General features: G+C 44.0%; 1 protein-coding gene across 1 annotated transcript; it reads left to right on the top strand.

Moving 5' to 3' along the window:
* The first annotated feature begins 548 nt into the window (after window positions 1–548).
* Window positions 549–27,528, top strand: LOC308325262 (uncharacterized protein). Its single transcript, XM_080777739.1, has 23 exons — window positions 549–653; window positions 1,671–1,752; window positions 3,583–3,720; window positions 4,596–4,758; window positions 5,273–5,388; window positions 7,903–8,049; window positions 9,233–9,346; window positions 10,821–10,937; window positions 11,119–11,280; window positions 12,332–12,496; window positions 12,882–13,044; window positions 13,651–13,838; window positions 14,145–14,237; window positions 14,626–14,830; window positions 15,295–15,482; window positions 16,100–16,197; window positions 16,903–17,078; window positions 19,423–19,634; window positions 19,857–20,022; window positions 23,220–23,329; window positions 23,740–23,856; window positions 26,780–26,927; window positions 27,300–27,528. The coding sequence occupies exons 1-23, from the start codon at window positions 586–588 to the stop codon at window positions 27,308–27,310; spliced, it is 3,147 nt and encodes a 1,048-aa protein (XP_080633865.1). The 5' UTR covers window positions 549–585; the 3' UTR covers window positions 27,311–27,528.
* Window positions 27,529–27,619: the final 91 nt, after the last annotated feature.

The following is a 27,619-nucleotide window of genomic DNA, read 5'->3' as shown; positions in this document are numbered from 1 at the left end:
TCGAGACCCAAAAGATACAGTACACTTGGTTTATTAACCCTGAGAGAACATGCAAACTAAACTGCCAAGGTTTGACACTGCGTGTCATGAATGCATTAGCCATTCAACCCCAAATTAAAATCGCTTGTTCAGGGGCCTCTAAGAGTCCACCTCCCCAGCTTCCTCACGCTCTGATGGGCACAAGACAAGTCACGACTTAGACAGATGTGGCTAGACATGGCTGACAGAAATTGATGAGTTTAGCTTTTGATTTGACATTTTTAAAAAAAGAAGCTTGTAGCAGAGGATGGTTTCGATCCATCGACCTCTGGGTTATGGGCCCAGCACGCTTCCGCTGCGCCACTCTGCTATATCAGTCACCCCAGATGGGACTTGAACCCACAATCCCTGGCTTAGGAGGCCAGTGCCTTATCCATTAGGCCACTGGGGCGATACAGGTAAAATACTTGATGAGGAGAGAAACAAAAATAGAATAATGGAAAAGTCATTCTGCTATGGCTGCTTGTGGTGTCTTTGTGTAACCATGTGTTTGTACTGTAGGTAGAAGCGTGGGGCAGAATCACTGACTCACAGCTGAGGTGTTCTATGGCCATGAACCCTGAGCTCCCCTCCTCACTGGCACTGATCCTACAGGGCCACCGTCTTCCTGACAGGTACACACACACACACACACACACACACACAGACACACGCACGCACGAACACGCGTGCGTGTGCACGCCAAACACACACTCATGCACACTCACACACACACACACACACACACACACACACACACACACACACACACACACACACATGCATGCACGTACACATGAATTTAATTTTGCCATTTTTCCCTACATTTTTTTGACTTCTTTAACCATAAGCCTAAAACCGAAAAATTGCTGATCTACAAGCTTGAGCTGATAGCAGATCTGATATTTTTCGGTGCATGACACTAGCACACATAAAACAAAACACGTTTTACTCTAATTCCAACCCCTAAACCTGACCTCTAAATGTCTAATCCTAACACTAACCCTAAAACTTATCTATAAGCATATAATTAATTATCAACCACAAAACAACCATTTCTCTTGTGGGGACCAGGAAACCGTCCTCACAATGTCTATTTCTCAAATTATACTATATGCTTCTGGACACATTTGGTCCACACATTCCATCTGTGTGAAGGCCTGTGACACCAGCCATCCCCAACCTGTGGGCTTGGGCCCACTTGTGGCCTGTGAGGATACTGCACGTGGGCCCCCAAATCACTAAGCAAATCACTAAAACACTAAGATTTTAAAATGTATGACAAAACAAAATGGTATTCTTTCATTAAAACCTTGAAAAATACTAGGTTAGTGCCGTTGATCCAAGCCGGAAAACAATTGATTGATTAATCATTAACCCATTTAGAACTGAGGCCGGCTTCTAAATTCTGACCGAACTTTTCTGAAAAACATCAAATAAATATGTTGCTAGCAGCTAGTATATACAGTACTATATAGCAACAGCTAATGTTACAAAAATGGGTTCCCGGATTGAAAGGCATAACAATAAATAGGGGTTCCCGGTCTAAATTGGTTAAAATAAACATGCTCTGGAAATGCACACGACCCACCCATCGGACCCCCATCGGATCACTTCTATTATGTTGACTGATGGACGTCCTTTTTGCCCAGTAAGGAGATGATGCTGAAGGTGGTGCAGAATCTTCCCCAGCTGTTGATCTACTTACCTGCTCAACTCAACGGCCGGGCTCAGGTTGGTTTACATACTGTACATACAGTACATTGTGTATCAATGGCATATATCGTGACACTGTATCTCCATTATTGAAACGGTTTGTGATTTTTCGTGAATTAATACCATACTACTTGATCATACTACAACCTCACTCCAAAGTAGCAGATCCTTTGAGCTTGTAGATCTGCTACTTTTGCAACTTTTAAAATTGAATGAGTGAAATTAGTTTTGGATATATGACCTTTCCAGTTTCCACCCAACAGAGACGAAATATAATGTGTTATCACAGTAAAGTTTTTATGTTAAGTAAATGGTAAATGGTGCATTTATATAGCGCCTTTCTCCAAGGCGCTTTACATAGATTGTGCATTACATTCACCCATTCACACACCGATGGCAGCGGAAACCATGCAAGGCACCAACTAGCACATCGGGAGCAATTAGGGGTTCAGTGTCTTGCTCAAGGACACTTCGACAGTAACTCTGGGGGAGCCCGGGTTCGAACTGGCAACCTTGCGGTTCCCATCCAGGCACTCTACCCCTGAGCCACCACCACATAAGTTAGTGCGGAAGTGTATCTGCAACTTCCATTGGCCTTTGTTTTAGCCCTGGTTGCCTAAGGCACTGGCCTTAGTGTGGAAGTGTGGGATTGTGGGTTTGAGTCCCATCTGGGGTGTTTGTTTATGGCATACTGCAGACTCAGAAGCAGATGGTCACTCTATGGTCATAGATACTGTAACTGTATGTAGGTAGACTAATCAGCACCACCCCTCACCCCCATATTATGCACGCAAGCTGGTCATAACGCAACAAAGGTCTGAGTTGTACTTGAGTCTTATGGCATAACATAAAATAAAACATTTATAACAAACCAAACGTGAAGCGTTAGTGATGATTTTAATTAGAGATGTCCCGATACTGTATCGGTATTGGAAAAGTATCAGTTCGGTCCTTATTAGGCCATATCGGGTCATGATCAGCGAATATGCCAGACTTGCCAGTCTAACCACCGATCCGACACAGGGGTAAGGTGTTGACACTATGGCAGGTAAATAAAATGTTGGGGCATGTGGAGTTTGCTTTCAAGTTGCCCAAACTGCAAGTGCACATAATGAGTGAGGAGTCTGCTATAAACACAACATGAGATATATAGCTAGATAGCTATAAACACAACACAAGATATATAGCTAGATGGCTATAAACACAACACAAGATATATAGCTAGATAGCTCTGGTATCGGTATTCAGTATTATATTGGCTAACACAGAAATTGTGGTATCGGATCGGAAATGAAAAACGTTTATCGGGACATCCCTAATTCTAATAGTGGAGAAACCTCCTGCCTCAGTAGACATGCATGGGACAAACAAACATGCCGTAGTTAGGCACTGCCTTCCACTGAAATGATGCCGGACGGTGCACCAGTCTGCCAACAAAAATGTCAGATGTGGCTTGAATGCAACTCACTTCAGGGGAAAGTCCTTGAATAAACTGGGTGCAGAAACCACAGACACTCTCTGTAGAAGTCTCAGGAGTCTTTTTTAATAATGTTGAAGATCCGCAGCAGCAGTCAACGAAACAAATTTCGGCATGCAGGCCGAATTTTGGCACGCAGGCCTTCCTCAGTGTTAACTTACGCCATGTGGCTTGAAGCCACACGGAGGAAAGTTCTGGCCTGTCAGGTCTATGTAAGACACGTTGGTTTATTGTCTGGCATTGTATGGTGTCCGTGTAGGAATGTGTTATTATTTTACTGCGACAAATTCACTGTCTGTCTGTCTGTCTGTCTGTCTGTCTGTCTGTCTGTCTGTCTGTCTGTCTGTCTGTCTGTCTGTCTGTCTTTCCAGTTCAACCAGACTGACTCCAGTGTAGGGGGGTTAGTGGAGTTGTCGTCAGGCCGTAGGAGGCTCTGGGCTCTGGGAGAGATAACCATCATTGAGGGGGGCTACAAGCAGACCCTGGAGCTAAACCACTCCTTCCCACAGGTGCCGCTTATTCAGTGTCTATGCGTCCTATAGTTTATCTGTCTGAAACATTGCTGTTTAGTGCAGACCAATGAGAACTTAATATTTTCACAATTACCGGTACAAATAACCAGGACTTAGGTTTAAAGAAAGTAAAGAAAGTTGTTGTTGTGTGACATTGTACACTCAATGATTTAACCACATTCCCCTAGCATCTCTATTCTGGGACTAACATTAGACATGAGCTCACAACGCATCACGCTGCGATCAGTGTTTAATTTATAAATTATTAGAATGTTAATCTGACTAAGGCTGTACAACCCTGGCTGTAAAATACAGTGAGCTTGTAGATCAGCAGTTATCAACAGGATCAGCAGTTGTCAACAGAGTTATTTCGGAAATCCAAAATAGGGTTTAAATGGCTAATCTAGTCTACGTGCAATGGATTTATGGCACATGAAATCTGTTCAAAATGCACTTAATCATTTTAGAAACAATCACATATTTCAAGTTAAGCTGCAGAATGAGCTCTTGATGACAGATACCCTGCTTTGCTTTGAGGTTTCGTATCTTTTTGGAGTGGTGTAATGTAACTATGTACCGGTACTAATTTACGTAAGTACGTACTGTACTTAAGTACAATTAGATTTTTTTTTCTGTATTTCTTTTTTCTTCAAGGCGTTGCACTGTTTCACTAAGTTTAGTGGGTTTAAGTGCTTTTAAACTGTTTGAGCTTGGGCCTTTAGCGTTTTGGACTAGCAGAGTGTCAGACCACGGCATGGGCGCAGCAACAACAATAACAACTGGGCGATCAGTATAATTTCCTGAAAATTGCTCAGTGATCTCTCCACTGACGTTGAGTGACGGTTTGTGTACTTGGTGTTTTGGTTGTGCAGCTGAAACCTCTGCCCAGGACGGTGGCTGTGAGGACACTGTACGAGGCGAGGAACGGCAGCTACCAGGTTCAGCATGGAGCAGTCTGGGGCGGCCAGGAGGTCAGCCTGACGGGACTCTACCATGTTCCCCTGGGGCTGGGGACTGGGAACCACACCCTGAAAGGTATAGGACTCTTCTTACCATGTTCCTCTGGAGCTAGAGACTAGGAAACCACACCCTGAAAGGTATAGGACTCTACCATGTTCCTCTGGAGCTATAGACACCGGGAACCACAACTGGCTATTGTCACATTGTTTGTCTCTTTATTTGACAATTCGGCATTAAAATGTCTCGTCAAAAGTAATTTAATTGTCACTTTAGAAATGTGCAGATACCATGGCCTGTATACACTTATTCTGTATGTTGGTTTGTTTACTGTTGAGTGAACAAACAATGTGGCACATTAAGATAATCATCTGTAACCTGACTCCGTCAGATGGAAGACGCTTGCTTCACGTTTGTAATTTTGAACTCAATATACCTCCCCATCTGGTGGAGTCAGGTTAAATCATCTGGGGAGTGGACCCCCCAAAATAGTTCCCAGTTCGAGAACCACTGATTTAAATGAGCAAACGGGTAGCGGCGCGCGGGTGAATGTTTTCATCTTTATGAAAGGACAGTGCTCCTCTGTTGGTAGTTCACATGGCCTGCGTTCCCCGTGGGAGCAGTTTGGAGGTGACACTGGAACGCTCTCTGTGGGGCAGACTGGACACCGTTCTTCTGGGCTGGACCAAGCATGGACGACTGGAGCAGGTCAGAGCAGTGCTTCTCAGAGTAACACAGTCCAGGGGGTTCCAGGGGGGGGGGTCATCAGTTTAACCACTTTAACTCTATATACCAGTCGTATTCAGTTACTACAGGGGGTCTCCATTCTCTCTTGTTTTAGTGTCTGTATTAAGGCACTTGAACCCTAGAATCCCTACAAGCACTATACTACAAGCTTGTAGATCGTCTATTTTCATCAAAAAGGCTTGCTGTAGACAGAGGGTAAAAAAAGCAGACCAAGTACAGAGCCATCGGGTTTATTTAGTATTGAGGGTTTAAGTGTTCTGAAAATAACATGAATCATCAATTAATTATAATGTTAAGTCAACAAACCAAAAAACATGAATTTACACAACAGTGATGACAGTGCTGTCAAACAAGTCTATGAAGCTATTTTATGAAATATATCAAAAAGTTGAATCTGCAACATAACTTTCAACAATATGTAGAGGGGCTTCATGTCTCTCTCAGCTAAAGAGTCTTAAAAACGTTGAAGACCACTGGGCTGTTCTTTGAGACACACATACGGGTATTTCAGGGTGTGGCTATTGCTTCACTGGTAAACAACACAGTTTACCAGTGGAATTGCATTAGGGAACGTACACGTACACGTTGTTACATTTTATTTATTTATTTATTACATATTACATTTTTCTTGTCATAGCGCAACATTATGGTGAAGTATTGTAGAGCAGATGATTGCAACAACCACCACATTTTTAAACGGGACTGCCAAATATTCTAAACTTTCCACGATTCTGCCAATAATCATATTCTTTGAGACACACATCTGAGTTTTTGCTGGGTCAAACAAAGAATCACATGGCGTTGATCCCCTTCCCCTATTCACTCATTCGAGGACTCAGAATAATAATGAAAGGGTGTCCTTGATATGAACGTTTTTGAGAACCACTCAGTCAGGACATAAGATGGCTCACGGTTTTCCATAATACACGCAGAGTTTCATTTTTCGCTACATGGCGATTTATGTCCACACTTGCAGTTGCAGTTATTTGTGTCTGTTTAGTGTTTGGCTGTCACCAATCTCTCTTCTGTTCATTCATTTCATCTCTGTATATAGAAAAAGTGATGGATATTCTCATTTTAAAATGCCATAGAGGCATTGTGTATACTTTATACATAGAATAACAGCTGGTTAAAGTCCAAGTTTGGAAAGAAATAAGAATTATGACTCTAATATAGAGGGCATTTTCCCCAAGATGTAAAATGTAAGTACAATATCTGTGCAGCCTCTATGACCACTATGGACTTGTTGTCAGTGGTGGACAACTAAATACATTTACTTGAGTGTACATGTACTTAAAGGACAACTTTAGTTTTTTTCAACCAAGGTTCATGTTTTAGGTTGTTATTAGATAAACTAAAAGGTGAGTGTTAATTTTCTTTCATTTGCTGCTTTCTTTTGTTTTGGGTATTTTAGCAGTTTTTGACAGGGGGGCGGGGGCATTCTAGCATTGGGCTAAGTATGTATTTCTTTACAAAATATTATGGCGATTTTTTTTTTTATTATTTACCATAGTCCTAATAAACCCCAAGAAATTACATCTGACCACAAAATATAACAGGATCTATTGAATGTGACAAACTGACATATTGAGCCCTATACACACAGTATAAGCCTTCCCCCAGTAGGTAGATCACATTCAGTAGATCCTGTGATCTTCTGTGGCCAGATGTAATTTCCTGGGGTATATTAGGACTATAGTAAATAATACAAAAATAAATCGCCATAAAATGTTGTAAAAAAATACATATTTAGGCCCATGCTCGAATACCCCCGCCCCCCTGTCAAAAACAGCTAAAATCCCTAAAACGAAAGAAAGCAACAAATGAAAGAAAATTAACATTCATCTTTTACTTTCTCTAATAACAATCTAAAACATGAACCTTGGTTGAAAAAAACTAAAGTTGTCCTTTAAGTACATGTTTTGAAGCTACATTTCAATTAGAAATATTGACACCACTATGTAGTGTAGTCAAAATGTACAAAATTAATTAACCACTTAGTTCTCTTTCAAATATAGTGTAATGTAATGCATCGATATTAAAAAGACAACTTTTATATATTTGAGTATTTGCTTAATAAAACTATTACTTTTCAGGATTCAAAGTACAAAAGTAGCGAAAGTAGCAGATACAAGTTCAAAACCCATCGCTTTGTGCCACGTTTCAAGCTTTTGGATCTGCTACTTTTTTTTTACTGCTTTTGTGTGACGCTTTAGTAAGATCAAGTAGCGCATTCATTCACACAGTAGGGCATTCATTTACACAAAAGGTATGTAGTGTGTATAGTATGGAGATGAGAGGTTTCTGCCTGACAATAGCGATATGCTTTGTCCACCGCTGTGATCTGTGTTATTATTATTTTTACAGTACACATTTGTGAGGAATCGAGATTACCTCTTGCCACAAAGCTTGTTCTTCAAACCTTGTCGGTTGATGTCAGTCTAGCCTCATTTACCGTGTTGCCCTCGCCTCCAGGTGAAGGCGCTCAGTCAGTGGCATCAGTCAGAGGACCAGAGTGAGGCCAGGATAGAGCTCAAACAGCCCTTCAGTGCCCTGCTCTCTCAGTTCTCCCTCCACACACTGTCTCAGGCCGCTCAGGGAGGACGCTGGAACAGCCATCAGGTATTTAACTGGCCCACGTGTGGCCCACATCACATTTAGGACTTCAATGTAAAACGTATAGTGTTTTTTCTTAGTTTAAAGTTACTTTTCATTGTGATACCGAATAGGACCTTAAAGTATACTATGTTAGTTCCATTGATCCAAGCTGAAACACAATAGATTGATTAATCAATCAAATAAACATGTTCTGAAAATGCACAAAGAACCTCTGCCCTACGGCAAGTGAACCACTATGGTAAGTTCCACACTAGTGAATGTGACTGATACAAGCCTGACACCACAGAAGTATGTCTACACACAGTAACATCTTCAGTGTTTACAAACATAACCAAATGGACCTGTGTTGGATCTATGTAGTTGGTGCAGATTGGTGCAGATTGTAGAGGTGTATTAGCAACTTACTACATCAGCAAAGGGGAATGCATATGGCCCTACAGTACACTCCAGTACACAGGGGAATGCATATGGCCCTACAGTACATTACAGTACACACTTGTGCTGCACCAGTCTGCCAACAAACATCAGATGTGGCTTGAAGCCACAGGAAGAAGGTGCTGGCCTGTCAGGACCAGAGAGTAGGAGAGTGGCGACATGCTTTGATCTCGCAGCAAAGCGGGTGCCTATGGGCTATAGTTCCGAACATTGCTCCTATGGCTGGAACTATCCCATTGAGATAGATTGAGCACTTCCGCATTTCTTTGTAACAATGCTAGTGTCGCCACTCTCTTACTATATTACTCTGGTCAGGACTAAGTAAGACACCGTACTGTATGTGTATGGTGTCTGTGTAGAAATGCGATGCATTGTTACTAAACTGTAACAAATGTAACTTTGGATGGAATGTGTTCAACTCATCAGCATAACAATTTACACAGTAATAAAAAAAGAAAATACAAACAGTATTATGTACAAAAGTCTCCCTATGGTTGATAGATTTTCAGGCCAGTTTTGAAAGAAACAAGTGTTTCACATCTTTAATGGATGGTGTCAGGGCATTCCACATTTTGGTGGCAAGCAGAGTTCTAGACTTTTCCTGTGTTTTGTTCTAAATTTGGGCGGTACCAGATCATGGTCGCTCACTCTAGTGTTGTGGATGTGTTCGACATGTAGTTCGACATGGCTCCGGGTGAGTGACCACGTTTTGACAACTGAAGGGGTTTCTTTGTGTCTGCATGCTGTCCAGGGCCATGTGTCATGGGACAGCGGGGACCCTGTGAACATCTCCCTCAGTCTGAGCAAACGGTGGCAGGACACGTCCAGCAGGGGGCAGGCCTGTGCCCTCTTCTCAACCAGACAGGTAGGTATAGAGACAGGGACTACAAATTTCCCAAATGAGACAGCGGCCCCATTTCTGGTCCGTTAGAACGGTGTACTGCAGGCCAGCCCATAGAAGTCAATTGAAATTCAACTGTAGTTAGCCTACTTTTAAATACGAAATGAACTGAAGAAGACTATATTGATTTGAATAAAAATATGTTTCCAAATCTATGAAGTGTCTTTGTCAACATATCTTGTTGTTTTCTCAGTAGAGGATGTATTTCACATTTAATTTACCACTTGAATGAGTTACCCATAATTTAACAGAGCATAGGGGAGACGTCACTGCCTTTACGACTCTTACGAGGCTACGAGTGCCGACTTTGAAGAGTTGAATTCTCAATAATAATATGTATCCCGATTCCGACTGACTTTGTTCATTCATCATGTTTATATTTTGGGTCACATATACTATATATGTTCTACCTACCGGCTACCGTGGAGCTCTGACTGTGTTTTATCGTTAATTGTTGTATAACTATAACTGAATAGTTGGGGAAATAACCAGCTAAATGGAGGAGTGACATATCCTGACATTTTCAACAACCTAGTGAATTATCCAGATGAGTATTAATAATTATTCTTGCAAGATGCTGTTTGGATAATTTTCCACAAATGCATATCCTATAAATCCTATAAAACGAAAAAGATGGCAGGTATGTGACATTGAAAAGGACAGATCAAACATATGGGACACTTTATTAGAACACAATGTCAATACTACAATGTTGGATTGGGAATGTTGTTCCATCTGTATCGAGTTGGCTCCATAATGTTCTACAACTGCTCCCACTAGAACGGCTCACACATGTTCTCCAAGGAGACATGGATGGATTCTTCTTGGTTTGGGGCCCAGTTGTGGAATACATGGGAGTAGAATACGCAGAAATATTATCAAGAGGTTTGGCAAATTAAGGAACCATTCATGTTAAGAACAAAGGCTTTATGATTTCTACAAGACTACATGAATAATTATATATATAAGTAGTAAGAAGAAGATGATGTCCATATGGACGTATGTATGTATAATGTATGTAGGTATGTCGGTTAGTCTGTATGTATATGTGAGTCATGTATCAGTTTGTGCAAAAATGAAAAATTAAATGATTGAAAGAAAGAACACAAAATAATCGCTACAGCCTCAGTAATGAACCAGTGAAATTAGAGTATTTTATGATGCATTGCATTGACAGCTGCAGTACAGCGTTCTAACGGACCTGAAGTGGGCCGCTGTCTCATTTGGGGCAGTGACATTTGTAGTCCCTGTGTGTCTCTATTGCTGCTGTAGACCAGTGTGTCTCAAACCATGGGTTGGGACCCATTTTTGGGGTTACAGACCCATTGTTCTGGGTCGCTAGTATATATCTCCTTTTTTATGTTACTTATGTTAAAAAAAGAGAAATATTTCAGAAGATTATTAATATTATTATATATTTTTTTGCGTGCCTGTGTAGGCAGCCCTTTCATCTGTCGAAGGCTGCGTCTCAGTGTCCCAGGAGATGAACTCATATTTCCAGAATGCCGAGCTGAAGTGGGATAACAGGAGTGTAACACAAGCCCTGAAGTACCTGGTATGCCTCTCCTTTCCCTCGTCTTTTCTTTTCTCCTTCTGAAAACAACACAAACAGTGGAGCTCACACAAAAATGAATTTCACCCACTGCTTTTTTTAACACGGGTATTATTTAAACCTGTGACATGACAACATAAAGTTGATTCGGATCTCGAACGTGTGTGTGTGTGTCTGTGTCCAGAGGACGCCCAGGGGCATGCACACTCTCCAGATGGAGGTTGGGGCTGAGAACATGTGGCCCGCTGCCCCCTGTCCCTCTCACAGCCTCCGGGCAGAGGTCCACAGCAACCTGAGGACCACCCTGGAGCACAGCGTGCTGCTGGGGCTCTGCCCCACACAGCCAGTGAGTACCACCATCTGTACTTCGAATTCAGTAAGGCTCAAGATAATTCCACAATATTTATCTGTGGAACCAGACATGTAATGTACAACTCTTACATTCCAGGTCCTTGGGGGGGGGGGGGGGGGGGTAAACCGCTGGGCAAACCGCTGGGCCTTATTTTTCAGGCCTGTTGAGAACTGTAGTTTTGGTCTCCCCCAGACTGTGTCGTGGTCAGGGACCCACAGGGTGAACTGTAGTTTCCGTCTCCCCCAGACTGTGTCGTGGTCAGGGACCCACAGGGTGAACTGTAGTTTTGGTCTCCCCCAGACTGTGTCGTGGTCAGGGACCCACAGGGTGAACTGTAGTTTCCGTCTCCCCCAGACTGTGTCGTGGTCAGGGACCCACAGGGTGAACTGTAGTTTTGGCCTCCCCCAGACTGTGTCGTGGTCAGGGAGAACTGTAGTTTCCGTCTCCCCCAGACTGTGTCGTGGTCAGGGACCCACAGGGTGAACTGTAGTTTTGGTCTCCCCCAGACTGTGTCGTGGTCAGGGACCCACAGGGTGAACTGTAGTTTCCGTCTCCCCCAGACTGTGTCGTGGTCAGGGACCCACAGGGTGAACTGTAGTTTTGGTCTCCCCCAGACTGTGTCGTGGTCAGGGACCCACAGGGTGAACTGTAGTTTCCGTCTCCCCCAGACTGTGTCGTGGTCAGGGACCCACAGGGTGAACTGTAGTTTTGGCCTCCCCCAGACTGTGTCGTGGTCAGGGACCCACAGGGTGAACTGTAGTTTTGGCCTCCCCAGACTGTGTCGTGGTCAGGGAGCCACAGGGTGAACTGTAGTTTTGGTCTCCCCCAGACTGTGTCGTGGTCAGGGACCCACAGGGTGAACTGTAGTTTCCGTCTCCCCCAGACTGTGTCGTGGTCAGGGACCCACAGGGTGAACTGTAGTTTCCGTCTCCCCCAGACTGTGTCGTGGTCAGGGACCCACAGGGTGAACTGTAGTTTCCGTCTCCCCCAGACTGTGTCGTGGTCAGGGACCCACAGGGTGAACTGTAGTTTCCGTCTCCCCCAGACTGTGTCGTGGTCAGGGACCCACAGGGTGAACTCAGGAGAGAAGCTGCTCTACACACAGACTCGCCTCTCAGTGACGGGACGTCCCACGCCGCTCTGCAGCCTGACGCTGGCCCTCACTAACAGCTCCACTGTCCATGGCACCAACATGTCCCTGCTCACCCAGGTAACTGTCCATGGCACCAACATGTCCCTGCTCACCCAGGTAACTGTCCATGGCACCAACATGTCCCTGCTCACCCAGGTAACTGTCCATGGCACCAACATGTCCCTGCTCACCCAGGTAACTGTCCATGGCACCAACATGTCCCTGCTCACCCAGGTAACTGTCCATGGCACCAACATGTCCCTGCTCACCCAGGTAACACGGATCCTCACACACTCGTTTGTCGTTGCTCTCAGGCAGAAACCTCCTATCTCCACTATTCAACCTTTTTCCCCTGTAAGTGAATGGTAGAGCATTCATTTACATATCATGTATCATACTACAGCATCACACAAAAGCGTGTGTGTGCGTGTGTGTGTGTGTGTGTGTGTGTGTGTGTGTGCAGTCTAGGATAGGTAATTGGAGTGTGGAGGTGGTGGGCAGGGTCCTATCCTCACCTCAGGGGCCCGGGCTTCAGGTACAGGCCAGGCTGGACCGCAGCGAGCACTTCTGGTTGAAGGGGGCGCTACTGGGCAGATGTCTACACACCACAGCAGGGTATAGAAATGGTAAACACAGATATTATTTCCATTGAATTACTATTCCATTATCGTCTCTCTGTTCGGGTGGAAACCAAAACTATTACTTTTCAGGATTCAAATGGCAAAGTAGCAAAAGTAGCTGATGTACAGTGCAGTGCAACAATAATACAGATACTACAGAACGTAAATCTCTCACAACTTGTGAGAGATATGTTTTTTTTAACCATAAAGGTAAAAAAAAACATATATTTTTAGAGTTTGGCTAGTTTGGCTTAGGAAACATTCAGGTTGGAATTAGGTTTAGACATAGAGGTTGGGTTGAGTTATCTCTGATTTATAGTTGGCACAAATCAAATGGCATTTATCAAATCGTCCTAAAATGTTGATGTCCAGCAACACAGCAATACATGTCTGTATTGTATTATCTTTTCTGTAAATATTTCGTTGTGTAATGTATTTATTCTTTTCTTGTCTAGTTTTGTTTCATTTGTTGTCTTAATTGTTTGTGTGACTAAACTGAAAAAGCAATAAAATTGCAATAAAAAGTACAGCAATACAAATGTGCGTGCGTGCGTGTGTGTGCCTGCGTGCGTGCTTGCGTGCGTGCGTGCACACCTGTGCATGTGTGTTTAGACCCAGACCCAGGCGAAGACCTCAGTGTCTCGGTGTGTGTGGAGAGGGGACGGATGTTGACCCTGGATGTCCAGAGACGGGAGGACACAGTTGTCCCTCAAGTTCTGGCTTCCGTATCCGTGGGAGCAGCCAATCACAGCCTTTTTTTCAGAGCCAGCGGCTGTTCGGAAAGTTTGTTTGCCACGGAGGTACGAACGATTATGGAATAGAGAGCTGATGCCGTTCATGACGCCTAGTTTTATACTTTTTTGGGGGAAAATATAAAAGTAGCTACATTGAACCACAGTTCATGGTTAAAATGGAGACTGGAGTTCAATGGTCTTCTACTGGAGAATTTGGAGGGAGGCATGTCTGATCCAATGAATATCCTATCGAATATCTAAATATTGAATCAAGCAACTTTCTGGGGTGTACACAGACACAGTATGAGTAGACGTTCAAATGACCCCAGGAGTTTGAAAATCAAGCCTGTCATCTTGTGACATCTCCCACAGGAACGTGTTCACTATGTGAGTTTGCGGATACGGAACACCCTGCTGGACAGAGTCAGGACTGCACAGCACCTCCTCACAGAGTTCAGACGCCAGGTACAGTATTCACAACGTTGTGTTCATGGTGATTCATGGAGGAGACTGTCTTACAATGTTTAACATTTACTTGCTGTGTTCTTCTTCTTTGGATTTTTCTCGTAAATAAATGCATTCCTTGATCATACATTCATACTACAGCTGCAGTGTTACACAAAAACATAAAAGAGCTGAGCTACGGCCCGGGCCGGCCTAGCGGTCTGGGCAGCTATAGGCTCCTAATGTAGCGCATCGCGGGTTCGAGTCTCGTTCCCTGGCGAACCCCTGCTGTATGTCACTCCCCGAGTCCCCGTCTCTCTCCCCTCGTTTCTTGTCCCCCCCCACCTTGTCGTTCTGCTATTTTGGCAATTTTAGATTTGGAATTGTGTGCGTGTTCTCTTCTTCCCAGTCCAGAGACAGTGAGTTCCTCCAGGAGGTGAGTGCCGCAGTCCTTCACGTCACCCAGCAAGCAGAGACCCTGCTGGGGCAGAAGGATAAGGAGGCGTGGGGTCTGTGGAGGTACGGCCCCGCGCGACACCTCTTGACCCACACCCTGCCTGGCCTCCTCGCCCTGCTGCAGCACGCCTCCCTGCTGGGCCAGCAGGAGCTGAGGAGTGAGTCTGAATGGGTGATTTGTAGATTAACATACTGTTAAAAAAATGACTCTTAACATGTGTACTATACAATAAATGTTCCGTAAAATGTATTCTAAAACATATTTTCATGCTTTCACGATGATGTTCTGGCGCCGTTGATTTAGAAATGCCATCATGTTTCCTACTTCCATTTCCCCGTGCAAAGGAATTAATATTTGCTGTGCAAGCAAATCTGGCCCCCGGCTCCTTGTGTTCCAAAGCAGTACTTACTTGGTCACATATGGTTATATATTCTGTATCAGAAGATGTAGCAGAAAAATGTAATATTGTCTGAAAATGCCCAAACAAATCTATAATGGCCAAATGTACCGCTATATCAATTAGGGATCCTTGACAAAAAATTAAAAAAAAAATAAAAAACCGTTTGAGAAGCACTCAAACGTGAACACTCTACTACAGTATATGCTGTCCATGGTCAACAGGGCCACTGGCCACGGTGGCAGGAGTGTACCACGACGTGACAGGCCAGAGGCTGGAGCTGCTGTGGAGGGAGCTGGTGTCTGTGTGGAGCTCCAGCATGGTGGAGGCTCTGCCTCCTCTGCTACACCACCCTCAGCTCAGAGCCCTGGCCCAGGCCGGCCTCAGCACCCTGGGCACCGCCCTGGACCTGGTGAGATGACCTTTATTTACACAATGGTGTTTAAGGGAAGGGAAGTTGGCAAGTTACCCGTTGAAGTGTGTGAAGTTTGTGCTCCATCATTGTGGAAGATTAGTACAAATATACATAATCGCCCAATTGCAATTGTTTTAGAATTGCAATTGTTTGAGATAATCGCAAATTATTTATTGCATAATGCTCATAATCATTTCCATGTTAGAAATGTTCCTATATTTTCAAACATTTTCAAAAATGTTGGAAATACTTTTGTTTACGAAGCCTAAAAGCCAAACAGAAACGTAACTTTTATTCATAAAGTTCCAGTGTTCCAAAGTTCCAAAGTTCCAGTGTACAGAAAACGATAATTGCAAAAGTTCATAATCGGTACAACACTAGTATTGGGTATAGATGGTAGCTGTTTTGACTGCGTGCATGCGTGTCTACAGATTGTAGTGTATTTTTGGTTTCTATTATTATTTCGTTGATTTGATACATTTTCATAAAGTGATCTTGCTTGTTTAATATCCTATATTTTATGTCAATTGCTTACGGCAATCTGTTACAGCAGTTCTATACAAACGGATTATAATATAATTATGTGCGTGCGCGTGTGCGTGTGTGTGTGTTAGGCAGGCCAGCAGACAGTGCACTGGGCAGAGAGCAGGCTGTCAGGCATGCTGTCTGGAACCAGGAAGCGTCTGGCGTCTGTCTACAAACTGTCCCTCAGGTCAGGCTCTTCACCCCTCAGAGATGACATACACGATACATACACACAACCTGATCTGAGAACTTTGACCACTTAAAACCCCATATGGTTCAGCGGAGTCCCTCAGGGCTCTATGCTATTTTCTGTTTTCTGTGGGGAAAGATTTTGCTGAAAATAGCCAATCTGCAACATGAGAGAGTGCAGAGAGTGGCAATTTTTTTTTACATTTTGCTATGTTATCTTTTATTGGAAAATGGCTTAATAATAAACCCTGTGTGCAATTTGAACATGGCCCCAGGTGATGCACAGCTCTGCTCCTTGACAAATTGACAAATTATACTCGGTTCAGACTTCAGAGGATGTTTGTGTAATGGCTGTCTCTCGACTGTGATGCCAGCGGCATAAAGGAATATTATGTTGGATTTATGCTGTACTTTTGTTTTTCATTAAGTTATGGGAAGCGTTCTCAGTCGTACGTGTCAGCTGCTGTAAAAGGCGTTGGATTCATCTGTGGGTTCAGTTAATCCCAGCGGTCCAGGCGGTCCCCAGCTAAATTTCATAATATAGTTAACCATATTTTTGTATTTTATACTTTGGCTGTTGAAAAATAGCCAATGGATCTACAAGATTAAAGTGAGCTTTTGAAGAATTTGAAAAATCTTGATTTGTTTTTACAATTTTTAAAAATAATATTCTGAACACACACATTCGTGTTGACTTTTGCAGCGACTGCTCAGTGTCTGTGGTGGTCCCGCTGCCCCTGCCGCGGACCCCCCAGTCTGGGGTGCTAGACGTCCTTCTGGAGGAGTGGGTCCTGGGACCCCTGCAGACGCTGGCCTCGCTGAGGCCTGCGGCAGAGCTCTACCGCCTGAAGAGGAGGATCATCGACAGCCCCTTCACATGTAAGCTCACAGTTACTGTACTGTACGTATGTCATTGTATATACAGCACACAGTGTACAGGTCCATTTAGGTAAATCATTACATAGATTTTCAAAAGTGTTCATGCCGCGGACCCCCATCTGAAAAGATATTGTGCCAGGGACCCCCAGAAGATTATATTTGTCTTAAAACATTTCCCGATTACCGGTATTCACATTATTTTTTAAAGGTTTTTAACAACATTTCAAAAATAGAAAATCTACAAGCTCACAACATGTCAACAACCATGAGGTCGATATTTTGTAGATCGCCTATTTTTAATAGCAAAAGTGTTCACAACATGAAGTGGATATTCGTATCAAATTATATATATATATATATATATATATATATATATATATATATATATATATTTTTTTTTTTTAAACAAATGCCGTACTGGGTTTTGTGATGTTATGTAAAGTGTCAGAATCACCTTTGTTATTAGTTAATATGATTATGTGCAATATCTTGCCAATTGGACTATTATTACATTATGAGTCATGACAGGGATAACTACACAAACCAAAGTTTCCTGTTGCTTTATGTCTTATATCTCATATATTAATTAATAGCGAACTCCAAGGCAAACAAAATCATGAGTCAGTCAGAAAAGTACTGGGTTCACTTCAATCAAATACCACCAAGTGGAAAAAGCGGTACTCCAAAATCAATGATGCGCAAAACTGGCTCAGATGCAATTTCTCATTTATTGAGAACGTGTTCTCAATAAATGAGCCAGTCTTGCGTCATTTATTTTGGAGTGCTGCTTTTTCCACTTGTTGGTATTGGATTTAGAGCTGAGCACCCACTGCCTAAACCAAAGACGGCATACAGAGGATTTAGAGCTGAGCACCCACTGCCTAAACCAAAGACAGCATTCAGAGGATTTAGAGCTGAGCACCCACTGCCTAAACCAAAGACAGCATCCAGAGGATTTAGAGCTGAGCACCCACTGCCTAAACCAAAGACAGCATTCAGAGGATTTAGAGCTGAGCACCCACTGCCTAAACCAAAGACAGCATTCCGTGTCCGAAACGGTTGAGAAATGACAGTGGCACTGTTGGTACAGACAGACATAAATACATGCATACATCTATCTATCTAATAATTCTAACAATGTCTGTCTGTCTGAATGTCACTGACAGCGCGTTATCTCATCATTAACTGCACGAATCATTCCCACTTTTCACACAGGCATGGACCATAATTATATGGAGGTCTTAACGGAGCCCTTTTTCCCATTTGACACATTAAGGATTAATAATGAATTTATTAGTGAATTAACCTCGCACCCTCACACAAATCCGTCCCTTAGCGACACCTGCATCACAGGCCACCGTTCTCACCGTTACCCCACTGGCATGCTTCCTCTAGCTACCGCCGCAACACAACAAAATGTGCCCTATACAATTTGGCGCCGCTGACTGTGTGTGTGTGTGTGTTGCATCCTTTGGTCGTCTTCTACTGCTAAACTACACGGTTTGCACACATCTCACCATGCACAGCAGCGACAGCTAGCCTGTCCACACATGGACCACTACTTTGCATTCATATTCATGTCATATTTACAGTACTACGGCCTTCACAGTGACCGGGATATTTCCAACCCCCTCAGGCCAGGAGGCTGTGTGTGTGTGTGTGTGTGTGTGTGTGTGTGTGTGTGTGTGTGTGTGTGTGTGTGTGTGTGTGTGTGTGTGTGTGTGTGTGTGTGTGTGTGTGTGTGTGTGTGTGTGTGTGTGTGTGTGTGTGTGTGTGTGTGTGTGTGTGTGTGTGTGTGTGTGTGTGTGTGTGTGTGTGTGTGTGTGTGTGTGTGTGTGTGTGCGCGCGCGCGCGCGGACGGTAAACAGTCAGCAACACGTTAAATTTCTACTTCTACTAAAGAAAGAGGCAGCGATGGAGCCATAAGTCCATATCCATACATTCGGGGACATAAATTCAGTCAGAAAATCCGAAAATAAATCTAGAATAAGCAATAATATTGCTGACTGTCAAACATCATTGTCCAATGTTGTTTTAGAGCAGTGGTTCTCAAACATTTTCATGTCATGGACCACTAATATTATATATATATATATATTTACTATATATATATTTGCTGTTCATATATTCAGAACGGGTAAGGACTAGTACATACATCGCTGTTCTTTGGAGTGGCTTCACCACTCAAAAACACAGAATATGGACATAAGAGTTTTCTGCCCGACAGCAATGCTATGAAAATGCTTCCACAAAAAAAAAAGAATCCTATAATAAAGGAACTCCTCTGTTCCTCTTATTCTTGTATCTTTATACCTGTCTGTCTTTCTGTCGTTGTCCGCATCAGACCAGGCTCTACTGGTAGCAGACCAGTTTGTGGTGACGTTCGACGGCCACCTGTACGAGTTGCCACCAGCCTCGTGTCCAGTCCTCCTGGCCCAAGATGTCACCCAGGCCACCTCCTTCACGCTGCTACTCGCCTCTGCCTCGCACTCTCACCAGCGCTCCCTGGTGGTGCGCATGAACAACAGCACGGTCGAAATCCACCGCAACGGACCGGTAGGATCCCGAAAGTGTTTGTACGACAATCAATGGGAGCACAGAAGGTTCCTGGGCTCCCCCTGTGTTACCTTTAGTGTTGGTGCCTTGCATGGTTTCCTCTGCTGCCGTCAGTGGCAATGGATGAATGTAATGTAATGTAGGATTCCAGTTGTGTACTCTTCAGAGTTATAAATTAACATTGAGGAAACATTTACCTGAGGACCTGGTTTTATGTTGCAGGTGACTGACAGCTGCCACATAACCCCCACCACATCCCATAATAGAAACAACATGGTCGTCAGGAGAACTTCCAACATGGTGGAGGTGACCAATCAGAATGGAGTGTCTGTTTTGTGTGACCAATCGCTGGACGTGTGCAGCCTGACCCTGGATGGTTGGTTACATGGTAGGAACATAGGACTGACTCTAGATGAATGGTTACATGTTAGGAACATAGGGCTGACTCTATTGTCTAGAATATAACTAGATGGATGGTTACATGGTAGGAACATAGGACTGACTATAGAGTCTAGAGATGAATGTTTACATGGTAGGAACATAGGACTGACTCTAGAGTCTAGAACTAGATGGATGGTATTGGTTACATGGTAAGAACATAGGACTGACTCTATTGTCTAGATAGAACTAGATGGATGGTTACATGGTAGGAACATTGGACAGACTCTAGTATAGAGTCTAGATGGATGGTTACATGGTAGGAACAAAGGGCTGACTAGAGTCTAGATCAGTGGTAACCAACCTTTTCAAGCCCAAGAGCCCATTTTATTCCCAATTGTAAGCCAAGATCTACCACTAAAACGTGTTAGAAAAAACACTTGTTTTTTTGCTATTTCTGACAGGCTCAATGCATGTGCACACATCCACACAAAGACTAAAGCTTAAATTTGAATAAATACTTATAGTACTGTAAGTTATATTATCAATGTCAAATAATATTAAGACAAATTAGAAATAATTAGTATTAGAAATATTTTGTTTCTCATTTGAATGAATATTCACATTGGCAGATGTTCAAATGACATAGGCATAACATGACCATATATATTTGCACAGATATGGTGACATACTCTCAGGGTCAGCCCACCTTTAATGAGACTGCTGTGACTGCACTTTATCTGCAAGCGTTTTGAAATCTGGTTCATATTTAGTGATTGCCAGTCTGAGGGTGTCATTAAGATGTGAGTCAGTCATACGAGTTCTAAACTTGGATTTTATTATTTTCATTTGTGAAAAGGCCATTTCACATAAGTACGTGGAACCAAAGTAGGCATGCAGCTTCAGTGCACACGACACAATCAGGGGATACTTCTCTCCTCACAAGAGACCAAAATTCCTTCTCTTTAGCTCTGACCTGCAGGTGACAGTCACTTACTAATCCAATAATCTCCATTTAAATATCTGAAGTTAATGCAAACACATCCTGCATTTTATCGGACAGCAGTTCAATGACAGTAGGCTCAGTAAAGAGGAAAGGGTTTGATACAAAAGCAGCTACTTGACTCATGCGTTGTACTTCAACAAGTTTTCATATTTCATATTTATCATATTTTTTGCTCTATGTGTGCGTGTGTACAGAATTCAAACAGGAGCATTGATTATTGTCACGGACAGAAGTCATTCTTTCCCTTTGCATAATGCCCTGGAGTGCACTCGCCTATTAGTTTGCATTGCACACTGGTATATTCAGAACGCGCCCTTAATTAAAAACCAAATGCAGCTCTGTATGTGGCTCTCAGCGTGCAGTGTTCCACTATTGACTGGCTGAAGTCTGTTTGAACTGCGCTGTGTCAGAGAAGTAACAGATAGAAGCCGGAAACGTTACCCCCAAACGATACCCCCCCTCACCTCTGTGCTGGAAATATAACGTCTGGGTTTCCGAGGCTACATCCATGCTGACGCAATGACTGTCCTGTTTCTGGCAGGGCACATGAACCTCTCCGTCTCCAGTCAGTGCTGGTGGTTGTTTATTTGCATGGCTCAGAAAATGAGTAACAAACTAAAATGAGAACGTTATCGAGTTGTTGGAGGAGGAGAATAATAATGTTATATTTCTTATTGTGTTCTCGGGCCGCTGTGCTGCGCTGCTGCTGCGCTGTGTGCCAACCACATCATCATCTTTTCATTTTGACATGATTCACATGAAATAGAGATCCTGCACCGCGTGTAGCGTTTGGTTTCATTAACGCGATCGTGACAAAATAGCCTACAGCTGCTGCTGCCAAAGATACCAAAGATTGGACAGTGCTACGCAACATGGAAGTAACACTGACTCGAAGCCGTTTATAAATCAGTCAGTGAAGTCAACTTTTCACCGCCGTTTGGTCCCCGTCATCCGTCCGCCCCCCCCAACCACAATCACAATCAGAAGCGTTTTCAAAGAGACGAGTAGGATATAAAGGCAGCCTGAAAGGCAAGCATTTGCATTCCAATGGGTCTGACACTTCGCGATCGACTTGAAAGGTTCCCGCGAGCTACTAGTAGCTCGCGAACCCCTGGTTGGTTACCCCTGGTCTAGATGGATGGTTACATGGTTGGAATATAGGACTGCAAACATCGATTACCATATTTTCTTAGATATTACGTATATTCTATCAATAACAATCAAGAAGCAAATCGTTGCTGTCAGGCAGAATCCTCTTATCTCCATGTTCCATCTTTTCGTGTGTTTTTTGTAAATGTACGCCCTACTTGGACCTGGACGTGTGCAGCTTGACCCTGCATGGATGGTTAGCAGGGTTAGATGGTTAGCATTTAGCCTTGCTCCGGTTGCTATGCAACGCCTCCGTCCCCACCAGCTATGGGTTCTTCCAGCTCCATTGAGCTGTATCTCTAAAGCTTCGAGTGCTGTCCATGGTGAGCCGTTGCGCATCCGATGATCGGATTTAATTTGTGACTTTGTCTCTCATCGCTCCGGACATGTAACTGTTTCGGACGAGAGGTAAACGGTGTGTGCTAAGCATTAATGCTAATGATCACTGTTCACAACAACAGCCCCCTCCTCCCTTAAACGGAGACTCGTTACAATTGGAATCTATGCCTGGCACAGGTTAGCTGTGCTTATGCTACCACCTAGCGGGCAGATAAAGTGTTAATACCGGTATGTAAATACAAGTGTGAATTTTATATTTGATCTTGTCATTCAGACTTTGCTATACATTACTCCCTGCTCAGTACTGAACTCAGTTAAAACCCTGTAACACCCAGCGTTGCAATACTACAATATATTTTAATTAATTAATTAATAATAATTATATATTTTTTAATGTTCTTTTTTCACCTAAACGTCATCATTGATGTTCGTTGCAATGCCATTGGTCATGATATTTGCATATAAATACCCCCCACAGAGGCTGAAATTAACACAAATTAAAAAGTCTCTGGATAAAAGTAAGTAAAATAACTAATTTTTTGTGATCATTAGAATGTCTAGAACATGTTTTATTCATTATTGTGAAAGATATCTCCCAAATGTAAATTATTTATTATTAACAGTTACACGCTATAGGAAGACAAAACATGTCACCAATGATGAGCAACCGGCCAGCAAAGTACGAGTAAAGATGTGTCAATATGTCTTTGCAGGCATGTCCACTGGTCTCCTGGGGACCAATGACAATGAAGCAGGGAATGAATTACCTCTGCCTGACGGAGCTCAGGCTGACAACATGGCTGACTTCATCTACAGTTGGCAGGTATCATAATCATGACACAAACTGAATCGTGTGTGTGTGTGTGTGTGTGTGTGTGTGTGTGTGTGCGTGTGCATGCGTGTGCGTGCGTGTGTGTGTGTGTGTGCGTGCGTGCGTGCGTTGAGGGATTAGACTATAGGGGTTGACAAGTATCTTGACATGAGAGCATCCATTTCTCCAGCACAATGGTTCTCAAAGTCGGTTCCAGGCCAGGTACCCCATGGGTCCTTTAAGGGGGTCCTCAGCTAAATGTTTGATAGTGAGGAACCAGGCCTTTACAGATCTTAACTCAGAGAGTGTACGGGTCCATTGTGAGGGTGTGTGGCGTGTGTGCGTGCGTGGTGAAATTAAATTAAGTTTAAGAATTAGTTTAAGAATTTTGGTATGTGAGTCGTGATCCTGTGTGTGTCCAGATGACTACGGAGTGTTCTGTCACAGAAGCATGTTCTACAGCGTCTGACGGACCCATCATGAGCTGCCACTCCTTGTTCTCCTCACCTGGCTCTCCACTCAGCTCCTGTTTCAGAGTGGTGAGTGTTCTCCTCCCCTGGCTCTCCACTCAGCTCCTGTTTCAGAGTGGTGAGTGTTCTCCTCCCCTGGCTCTCCACTCAGCTCCTGTTTCAGAGTGGTGAGTGTTCTCCTCCCCTGGCTCTCCACTCAGCTCCTGTTTCAGAGTGGTGAGTGTTCTCCTCCCCTGGCTCTCCACTCAGCTCCTGTTTCAGAGTGGTGAGTGTTCTCCTCCCCTGGCTCTCCACTCAGCTCCTGTTTCAGAGTGGTGAGTGTTCTCCTCCCCTGGCTCTCCACTCAGCTCCTGTTTCAGAGTGGTGAGTGTTCTCCTCCCCTGGCTCTCCACTCAGCTCCTGTTTCAGAGTGGTGAGTGTTCTCCTCCCCTGGCTCTCCACTCAGCTCCTGTTTCAGAGTGGTGAGTGTTCTCCTCCCCTGGCTCTCCACTCAGCTCCTGTTTCAGAGTGGTGAGTGTTCTCCTCCCCTGGCTCTCCACTCAGCTCCTGTTTCAGAGTGGTGAGTGTTCTCCTCCCCTGGCTCTCCACTCAGCTCCTGTTTCAGAGTGGTGAGTGTTCTCCTCCCCTGGCTCTCCACTCAGCTCCTGTTTCAGAGTGGTGAGTGTTCTCCTCCCCTGGCTCTCCACTCAGCTCCTGTTTCAGAGTGGTGAGTGTTCTCCTCCCCTGGCTCTCCACTCAGCTCCTGTTTCAGAGTGGTGAGTGTTCTCCTCCCCTGGCTCTCCACTCAGCTCCTGTTTCAGAGTGGTGAGTGTTCTCCTCCCCTGGCTCTCCACTCAGCTCCTGTTTCAGAGTGGTGAGTGTTCTCCTCCCCTGGCTCTCCACTCAGCTCCTGTTTCAGAGTGGTGAGTGTTCTCCTCCCCTGGCTCTCCACTCAGCTCCTGTTTCAGAGTGGTGAGTGTTCTCCTCCCCTGGCTCTCCACTCAGCTCCTGTTTCAGAGTGGTGAGTGTTCTCCTCCCCTGGCTCTCCACTCAGCTCCTGTTTCAGAGTGGTGAGTGTTCTCCTCCCCTGGCTCTCCACTCAGCTCCTGTTTCAGAGTGGTGAGTGTTCTCCTCCCCTGGCTCTCCACTCAGCTCCTGTTTCAGAGTGGTGAGTGTTCTCCTCCCCTGGCTCTCCACTCAGCTCCTGTTTCAGAGTGGTGAGTGAGGCCACTCTTCATACTACAGCGTCACACAAAAGCATCAAAAGTAGCACTCTACTCCAGTCGCATCCACATCAATCAATCAATCAGATTTATTGTTACTTCCACAAATATACACTCATGGGCATACAGGGGAGCAAAATACCGTTCTCCATGGCTCATGGTGCTTCACATTTAAAAACAATAGACACATTAAAAAGAGGCAAGGCCTTGTTAAAAAAACATTAAGAAGATAAAAGGAGCAGACAACATTGGCAGGAAAAAAGTGCTGATGCATTCAAAGTGCATGTGTGTAAAGTGCTATTCATCCTATCCTTGGGGGCAATATGTGGCGAGTGTTCAGAGTCCTGATGGTTTGGGGGAAGAAACTGTTGGACAGCCTGCTGGTGCTTCCTCCTAGGCTCTTGAACCTCCTACCAGATGGCAGGAGTTCAAGGAGATGGTGGGAGGGGTGGGAGGGGTCGGTCATAATGTTCATGGCCTTCCTGACACAACGGTCTGTGTATATGTCAGCTATGGGGGGGAGGGGGACACCTGTGATCTTCTCCGCTGCTCTCACTATCCTCTGTAGGGACTTGCGGTCGGCATCTGTGCAGTTCCCATACCAGGCTGTGATGCAGTACGTCAGGACGCTCTCGATGGTTCCTCTGTAGAAGGATGTCATGATAGAGGGGGGGGAGTTCACTTTCTTCAGACTCCGCAAGAAATACAGGCGTTTCTGGGCTTTCTTCGTGATGGCTGAGGTGTTAGTGGACCACTTTAGGTCGTCAGCAATGTGCACCCCTAGAAACTTGGTACTTTTGACCCTTTCCACAGCAGCACCGTTGATGGTAAGTGGGGTGAGCACAGTGGGGCCTCTAATGACCATCTCCTTGGTCTTGTCCACATTTAGGGACAGGTTGTTGTCATTGCACCAAATGGCCAGTTTCTCCACCTCCTCTCTGTACTGTGTCTCATCGCCGTTCTTGACTAGACCCACCACTGTCGTGTCGTCAACGAATTTAATGAACTGGTTGGAGCTGGACCTGGCAGAACAGTCATGGGTCAATAAGGTGAACAGGAGTGGACTGAGCACACAGCCCTGGGGGGAGCCGGTACTCAGTGTGATGGTGCTGGAGCTATGTCCTCCTATTCTGACTGACTGCGGCCTGCAGGTGAGGAAGTCCAGAATCCAGTTACAGAGAGGCGTGTTGAGACCCAGTGTGCTCAGCTTCCCTATCAGCTGCTGGGGGATGACACTTGTAGATCTGCTACTTTAGCAGTTTTGGACACCCAACAGATAGAGATGACATGCAAAATATATTGTATACAGTGAAAAGGGAGTTTGTGCCATATTATTATCATGTTGTGTTATCTATGTTACGTTTAATTAAATAATCAATTTCTTTAAATATATTTTTTTATATCAACAAATCAATTAACCACATAAGTTATTTTATACTTTGTCGCTCAACAGCGTTGTCAAGCTTGTCAAGCTTACAATAGATTACTATTTTAGATTTTTTTTAAACTCTGCCTTTGCCTATCGTTGTTGGACCCTACATTAATCCATTTTGGGCGGGAACCCCTTTTGGTGTTAGTATTAGTTATGCTTTAGCTATTGAAAAATAGCAAACCTACAAGCTCATAGCGCGCCACCGAGTGTCGCGCTACGAGCTTGTAGGTCTGCTATTTGTGAAAAATGGAAGAACGACTGACATAGAAACATAGCTTTTTCAGAAAACTGTAAAATCTGATCTCAGGTCAAAATGGGTTTAATCTTTCACTGTCCTCTCTCTCTCTCTCTCTGTCAGGTGGATCCCAGCCAGTTCTTGTCAGTATGTGAGACGAGCCACTGTGACACTGTCCCGGGTGTGTCCAGAACCCAATGCCGACTGGCTGTGGCTTTTGTCCACCTCTGCCAGAGAAACTACGTCCCACTGGAGATCCCTGCACAGTGCTGTGAGTTCTCATAATTTATGACACGTGTGGCGCGTGTGGCCACTGTGGTGTTCATTTTGCTGAGCTGATAAGCTGCTCCTAAAACCAGTGGTCGCATGGTAAAAAAACCCTCAAAACCCCTTCTTTTATCCTTAAAGACAGCTCAAATCCATCAGTTAGTTGCCAATATATGACATTTTCCAGAACATGGTCCCTAATTATTTAAACAATTGAACCCCAGCATCCTTATTCTGGATGGAAAAATGTCACAATATGGAAATTAAATCCTCTGAAAATACAATTTAATTCCATTTTGCAGTGCTATTCTGCAGTGAATTCCTCAGTGTGACGCTGAAATGACAAAACAAAAGCATGTTCTTGTTTTCATTTCAGCACGGCTATGAAAGACGGTCACGGGAGGACCTTTTTCCACAGATGAAGACGGGCCTTTTGGTTGATGTGCGTTAGCTGCTATAGCTGATCACTTTGATGTGCTATACCACTTCTCTATACTGTACTTATGCACTCTCTGATACTAATGCACTGTCTGATTTCATTTCAGATTTGTTTTGTACAAACTGATTAAGTACTTTCATAACACACGCAATGTTGGATTTGTGTAGATATGCTGTATGTCAACAATGTGAATGAAAACACTATATCAAACACTATCCCAATGCCCTTGCAGTAGCTTTATTGGGAAAACGTTTTGT

Source organism: Protomyctophum bolini (genome assembly GCF_963924005.1).
Source record: "Protomyctophum bolini genome assembly, chromosome: 12".
Lineage (NCBI taxonomy): Eukaryota > Metazoa > Chordata > Actinopteri > Myctophiformes > Myctophidae > Protomyctophum > Protomyctophum bolini.
The sequence above is the reverse complement of the archived record's forward strand: the minus strand, read 5'-3'. Positions and strand labels throughout refer to the sequence as shown.

Coding starts and splice junctions, on each gene's coding strand:
- LOC308325262 (XM_080777739.1), top strand. CDS start 586: ATGGCCATGAACCCTGAGCTCCCCTCCTCACTGGCACTGATCCTACAG. Junction 9,347..10,820: donor CCCTCTTCTCAACCAGACAG/GTAGGTATAGAG, acceptor GTGCCTGTGTAG/GCAGCCCTTTCATCTGTCGA. Junction 15,483..16,099: donor TGGGCACCGCCCTGGACCTG/GTGAGATGACCT, acceptor TGTGTGTGTTAG/GCAGGCCAGCAGACAGTGCA.